General features: G+C 31.9%; 1 protein-coding gene across 1 annotated transcript; it reads right to left on the bottom strand.

The window, feature by feature from the left end:
- Positions 1–2,856: 2,856 nt before the first annotated feature.
- LOC110644870 (bet1-like SNARE 1-1) lies at positions 2,857–7,399 on the bottom strand. The gene is made up of 6 exons (XM_021797828.2): positions 7,180–7,399; positions 6,969–7,048; positions 4,189–4,336; positions 3,318–3,374; positions 3,170–3,229; positions 2,857–3,083 (listed from the first exon to the last, which is right to left on the bottom strand). The coding sequence occupies exons 2-6, from the start codon at positions 6,980–6,982 to the stop codon at positions 2,994–2,996; spliced, it is 369 nt and encodes a 122-aa protein (XP_021653520.1). The 5' UTR covers positions 6,983–7,048; positions 7,180–7,399; the 3' UTR covers positions 2,857–2,993.
- Between the last annotated feature and the right edge of the window lie 248 nt (positions 7,400–7,647).

The following is a 7,647-nucleotide window of genomic DNA, read 5'->3' as shown; positions in this document are numbered from 1 at the left end:
GCTTCATTTCTTAATTTTCTTGTTTTTTGGATGCATATATAAAAAGTCAAATAATTCAGACTTTCTTTTTATTGAAATTTAATTACTTTTGGAGCTGATGTTTCCCAAGCCATAATTAGTAATCAATTCTTGAAAGACTTGAATGGCATTTGCATCATGGTATTCTAACAAAATTATCAAGATTTTTTATTAGGGTGTTTGCTTTATTCTATTAATTATAACTAAATAATCGAGCTGAGTATTGTTTTTTATAAGAGTGAGTTTAGCTTGATTATTTTTTGTTAGTAATTTTTTATTTTTAATTAAATTACATTTGATTTAGTAATTAAATTAACCAAAATAGTTAATTTTATATTAATTAATATATTAATTATATCTTATTAATAATATATTAGTTACAATTATTATTTTTATAATTTTTTTAATAATATTTAATTTGATTAACTTTATTTTTTAAGTTTAATTTAATTAATATAACTAGAATTAACTCAAATTTTAATTCAATTTGATTCGATTAATTAAATGATAAGCCTACTTTTTATTATTTATATTACTTGCTATTTATGTGATCTTTGTCTTTGAACATAAAAACCCAAAATTCCATTAATCATGTGATTCTATATACAGCCTCCTATGTAATATTTCTTATGTATTAAACAAAAAGTCTTCGGCTTCACGGCAAAACTAAAAGGTAGAAATGTACCGTAAAGTCTTTCTATTTAAATTTAAATTTAATTAATAATTTTAATATTTAATTTAAATTTGATTCTATTGTAAAATCAATTATTATCATTTAAAAAATGCCAATTCATTATATTTTATATATTTTTAATTGATATTTTATATAAAAAAATATATTTTTTACTAATAATTTACATTTTAAAAATTTAATAATTTTATAAATATTTAAATTATATTTATATAATATATTTTTATAAATATTTTTATAAAAATAAATATCTTATATTTAATTAATTATTTATATAAATATATTCAATTAATAGTTATTTAATCTATAAATTTGAATATAATATAAATATTATTTTTAAAAAAATTAATGTGTCCCAAATTCAAATATGTATTACATTTTAGATTGAATTGAATATCTGAAAATATTATTACACTTGTAGCCATCCATCCATACAAAGAAGAAAGGGATTATCTCTATTCCCACAAAAAGACAAGGAGAAGATCACAAATATTTTATTTTATTTTATTTTTCCTCTATCACATAATTAATTACTCAAGAAGATACCTAATTAAATAACTTAATTATCACAAAATTAAGCTTAAACATGATTGTATTTTTAACTTTTTTTTTGTCTATGTAAAAAGTTTTATGTATAATTTTTCTTTCCAATATTTTTTCTTTCACTAGCATTATTTTTTTACTTGTAATTTTTCATTTTTTTTATTTATAAATCTACAATGTTTTAATCAACCATTTGGAACCATCTAGGACCTGTCCAAGTTCGGTTCACCTCTGATTCATCGATTCTGACTAGAATCGGCCTGAATCAGAGCGCTGGCTACCATGTTTCTGTTTTATTGTCGATTTCCTTCTCTGCATTTGTGCAGAGCTGTAAAAGGTGTAAGCGAAATTTTGGCCTTGGCGGAAGCGAAATTGAGACTGCCAAGAGAGAAATAGACACGGACGTTTGAGTTTCATTGTCTCGTGGAAGAATTATGTACAAGTGTCTAGGTATGGGATGGTGACTTATGACACCGAGAGGAAGGGAGATGGAAATCCACAATAAAAAAATTTTAAAATAAAATGCAATTGAAGCAAAAGCCGAGGGACAGCTGGATCGTGAGAGTAAATCTACGGGTTACGAGACACAGAAAGAAAGAAAAGGGTATTGCTGGGTCATAATAGGTGGGGAGCTGGGCTACAGCTCGGGAGGGAGAAGGGGAAGGAGGGCTATAAGCATGTTTGAGTATTAAAATTTTACTTTATTGACTACCGTAATTTGAGTATATAATTTAAATCAAAATATTATATTTGTTAATAAAATAAAATTTAAAAATTACAATTATTTTAAATTAAAAATAAAGATTTGTTTTTTATTACAAATGCTATCGGAAGGCTAACAATGACATCCAATGAAGAAGACTGCACTAATGGATTTGCACAAGATAGGCGATAATTGTTGCGGATTTTTGGGGGAATGTGCTTGAATTCAGCCACCTGGCTCCTGATCTCAAGTTCATTTCCAATTTGAAAAAAAATAATGTTGATTTCGACGTTGGCGTATTTTTTTCAACCAGAATAGCGTGATTTATTGACCAATTTTCAAATAAAGGACCCGAAAGTCTGAAAGAAACATCCATTTGCTTTTCTCCAAGTGCTCATGGTCGCCAATTTTAGATTGGAAGATCTTATTAAAAGCGGCTTAGTTACAGATTGCAACAATAAGGCTCAAGTGTATGGCACTTGGCAGTCAATGGGTATTGGCGTAACGGGATTGCATGGGGAAAAATGATTCGAAGTCAAATCCAGGTACATCAACACGAATCTTTCCGAACGGAAAAGAGAACGAATTTTGTTGGCGTTGAAAACCTTCTCCTTGAATAGGACTTGCATATAAACAATGTCCAGGTAAACAAGGCATTTAGCCTTGTAGTAAAATGATAGTATCATTCATGTTCCTCTAAACCAAAATGAGCTGAAAACCAGACAACTATTGATTCACCTAAGACTCATCTCAGCAAAACTTAATAAGCTTGACTGAGCTCCGTAGCTGAGTATCTGGTTAAGAAGATTAAGCAGCCAAAGCATAGTAGGCTAATGTTAAGTGAAAAAGTGGACCAAAGAACTTTTTACGCCCATTCCATACATTTAACAAGTGTACGACATATTTCAACATCTTTATATAAAGTTTATAAACATGCCTGAATATCTCACAAACAGGAAGTACCATTGATTACAGTAACCACATAAAAGGATCCGGTTCTAACATGACAATAGCAACAGTATCATCAACTTATATTGATTACCTTGTCAGATAGTATACAATAAGGAATATGACAACAAAGGAAGCCACAAGGGTAAACATTCTCCGGCTTGATTTCGTCTCAAAAACCTTCGGTAAAAACACAATCATCATCAGTTATCATTGCCATTAAATATTGCAAACATGCAAGAAAAAATGATTATATAATTACATACCATCTTAAATCGATCCATAGTTCCTGATAGGACACCCCTGGATGAATCCATGTCATTGCCCTATATGCAGTAGATTTCACGTCATTGTAACCAAAACAATAGAAGCAGAACCAATGTAAAATTAACTTCATTACTGCATCATGTATACCATTCTGTCCAGCATGTGATTATGAGTCTCCACCTCCTCATGTATATCACCCGACAACTATAGAAATGTAAGTGCATTAAAATTTGCTTAAAGCATTCATAATCATAATAACTAAAACTGTGATACAGGCAGAAATGAATAAGGTCCATTAATATCCCATTGATTCTTTTAAGACATATTCTAATAATTGCAAAAGCATGTATGATACAGATTTTAAAAATATGAACAGAAGTTAAGAACTACATAAATAGGCATGCAGCATATAACGTTTAACTTAATAATCATGACATTGTTCATTTTTCTACATAAAAAAGATTTTCATTATCGTTCAATCATTTTCATGTTGGATTGCAGAGAAATTAATGTCATGAGTAATTACAAGAAGATTTATAGGAATACTGCACCAATCCTTCCAAACATAGAAATTGGTAAGATGATGTTACATATCAGCCTGCACACTTACTAAAAAAGAGGAACAGAGAGAGAGAGATAGAAATAGATGAGAAAAGAATAGAAATAGATGAGAAAGGAGAAGAGAGTAGATGAGAAGAGAGAGAATATTTCAGAGATGAGAGATATCTTTTATCATTAATGATCTTGGATAGTCTCTTCTTTACAATTAAGTTCCAATTTATACTTCTTTGGATCCTATAACTGCTCTTTATAATTACACAATTAACTGGAGAGTAATTACAATAGGAAACTTCCATTTCTTTTCCCCTTCATGTTGCAACTTCCAAAAGGAAGCATGAATTAGTAAAATAAAAAAAAATATACATATTACACACACGCGCACATGCAACATATATATAAGTCTATTTCTTATCCATTGCACTGACAAGCCTACTTTAATGTTTGAGATAAAACTCACTCTCTTCAGAAGATTGACTCGATCTTGCAATCCTTCCACAGCTCTTTCATTATCTTGCTCATCAATTTCATGGGAATAAGAAGATGAGGCCCTGATGCCACCCTCTTCAATTCCATCAAAAAGAGCAGCTCTATTGTTGCGGACATCTCTGTAGACCAAAGGAATTAGAGTATTGCCAGATGGCAAGATCACACACCACAAAATTATGAATTCAGTAAAGAAAAATGTACAACGCCCAATGGCATTTAAAGTAAAAATAAGAGGATGGACAGTTAAAGGATGAAGATCACATTCAAGAGAGATGCATGCAGATTATCCCATATAGCCATGGTACAGAAATATTCTCAGCTGCACCAATAAGAAGTGATTTTAACTTTTCCAGGAATGACAAGAAATGCATAGCATTTACAAAATGTACATACCAGATCTAAGAAAATGTTGACTTGCATTGAATTTCCAAACCAGGAAGATGGTTTGCTTTTGTAAAATATGAAACAAGGGAAAAATGCTAGAACACACAATTAGTGACTAGAAGAACAATGTATATCTCTTGCTGTGACATAACTATGAGTGAAGAATCAAATAACAAGAATGAAAAAGAAAGCATGTATGAAGACCATTAGCAAAACATATTTGTGTTGATGTGATCTACAATGGTATTGTATTACAAGTTCATGGCACGTGACCTGTCTAATAATGACGCTTTAACCTTGCGCCAAGGCCATCAGAGCTTTGGTCTGGGATTACATCATGAGAAGATGGGCTTCTATCATGATTTTTTTCATCAAAAGAGCATTGAGGATAGAATGTCTCAAGTATCAGACAACACCACAAGGGCTTAGGTGTAGTGATAAACTATGTGTATCCAATAAAACATGAATAAAAAACAGTGAATTAGTTGTCCAGAATCTTGATACATGTCTTTAGCAGGATAATTACCCAGATAAACTTGAAGACATAGAAGGCAGTGAAACATAACCTTATAGATAGTAACATATGAAATCAAAATGGAAACAAAGAACATACTTATTGCAACTCGCTATATTAAACATAGCTTTTGCATAAGCTGATAAGGACCAGGCACTAACTGGTTTATTGCAAAGTGATGAGAGACATGTTTTATGAGAGCTTAAATCTAACAAAGACCAATGAACTCTAAAATGGAGTGCCCATATTTCATATTCTAATTCTAAAGAAAACTAAAAGACCAGATCGATCCTCAAGGGTTTATCATGAAAGTTTTCATGGTAGATGACAGCATAACACCAGTTGCCCAATTCAACAAATAACTGACAGCTCCTTTCCAACCTGATCATGAAGTTACTGTAGATTTTCTACAACAATCAATAGAGAACTCTGTCTAGGTTCATAAACATATCAGCCACAACTAGAACCTCAAGAAAATATGTGCAGCTTTGACAAGCTCAAGCAGCCAATTACACCAGAAATCGATTAGCTCAAACAAAGGAGATTCTCAAGCTCTCATCCAGCTCATCCAAATCAACTAGATTGCTTTCTCTCACCCACTATTGGTACCTAATTTACTATACCTGTCTTATAACCCAATATGCATTACACTAAAATTCATTAGTTCAAATCTTCTCACAAAACCTAGGATGCTCCAGAGTATATACTTTTTGTAAGTCAAAGGGAATATTCTAGAAATATTAAGGATGGGTGTAGGCCTTTATATACCCACACAAACAATGCAGTTATCTTATCAAACAAAATTAGTGGCACTAAGTAAAACGACATTGGAGTAGAATACACAAAAACACCAACTGGAGTCAAAGTGAATAACCTGAGAAATAAGTACTGACACATATAAATTAAGGAAGCAAAATATCAAATTAATATAAGAGAACTGTCAGAAGACCAACTTCTTTATCATGCCGAATACAGCTATTCTACTCCACACCCAACATACAAAGGTTAACTGATCTAGTTTAGCGACATAAAAATATATTCAATAGACATGCAGTCCATTGGTGCAACACCACCGTAATTACCTTATTTTGCATCATATAGTCTCATAAAGAATCCATGTAACACAGAATGATTGAGCTTATTTTTCATCTTAAACCCACTAACTTATCATAAAATAGGACACCCAACAGCTTATTCTTAATCATGAATTAATATGGCCAAAATAAGTATACTATATGACTTTTTGCAAATCTTTTAAATGTAATTAATTAATAATAATAAAAAATATATTCACACACAGTGCGTCCAATTATTGCGTTTTGTCCAGCACAGATACTTCAGAAAGCTGAACTTTTACATAGCAATGTGATATTTGTGAAGACAGATTTAGATATAGTTTAAGTAGTAAAATATACTTCTCTGAAATACAGAGGACTGACATTTAATTAACTCGCATATGAATGATAGTTAAAATATAAGGAAACATAATTAGGAAGCAAACTTTAACAAACTTATTAATTTCCACTAGAAAAAAAACTAACATATGAAGCAATAACAACTAAGCTGAATCTAGAGTGGAAGAGCCCAAGGTGCCTAAGACAGACAGAACATAAAAAGATAAAAATAAAATTCAGGATGTTGTCATAATAACAACTAAACAGAACAAATCTAGGGAAAATTAAAATGTTCAAATTAGAACCAGAAAATCGTTTTTCTCCAAATTAACAGCAAATCAATCGACATTAATCCATATAGAGATCCAATTACTTAATCTAGATCAGCTGGATCAGATAAGCAAGTATTCAAATGTTTAAAAAAACAAAAACTCAATTTTAAATTGCAATTGGAGCAACCTCCTGGAATTCATGGTCTAGATATCACAGATTTCTGTTTGCTGAATTGCCTATGTTCCGATGAAGCAAAATTGAAACACCTGAAACGTCAAAGATCGAAAAAAATTACAAGATTATGTGATACACGGATCAAATTAAACAGGTTAATTCATATTAGACATGAGAGTGAAAAGAGATTAGTGGATGAGAGAGTCCAGATCTGAACTGATACCTTTTTTAGGAGGGACACTTCGATAGGAAAATGAGGGCTAAGAAGCTTGAAGGCACCTTTGGAGGGAGCTTCCCCTACTGAGTAGACAGTGGGAATGAGGAAAGGAGGAAGGTGAATAAGTTTGTTGGGAATATATAGGGTGAGGGAGAGAGGCGAAACGATCAGCAAAATTTGGTAAAAATTGCACGATGGGTCCCGCAGAATTGCGTAAGGTAGGTAGCATATGCATGCGGATTAGAAGAAGGATAGTCATTAATCTTTAAGCTTTGCGTGGAACCCTTGGCAGTGATCACATCTTCTGTGCCGTTCGATAAGAGGGGGTTTTGGACAAGCCTCACTCCGTTGCTTATGGCATGCCCATTGCCCAGGGACCCGTCCGGCCGGCTTATTAAAATGCCGGGCCAGAATTAAAATTTGGCCAAATACATGTACTACTTGGAATCGAAGTATTCGGGTCTGTTTACTAAT

Source organism: Hevea brasiliensis, chromosome 2, assembly GCF_030052815.1.
Source record: "Hevea brasiliensis isolate MT/VB/25A 57/8 chromosome 2, ASM3005281v1, whole genome shotgun sequence".
Classification (NCBI taxonomy): Eukaryota; Viridiplantae; Streptophyta; class Magnoliopsida; order Malpighiales; family Euphorbiaceae; genus Hevea; species Hevea brasiliensis.
The sequence above is the reverse complement of the archived record's forward strand: the minus strand, read 5'-3'. Positions and strand labels throughout refer to the sequence as shown.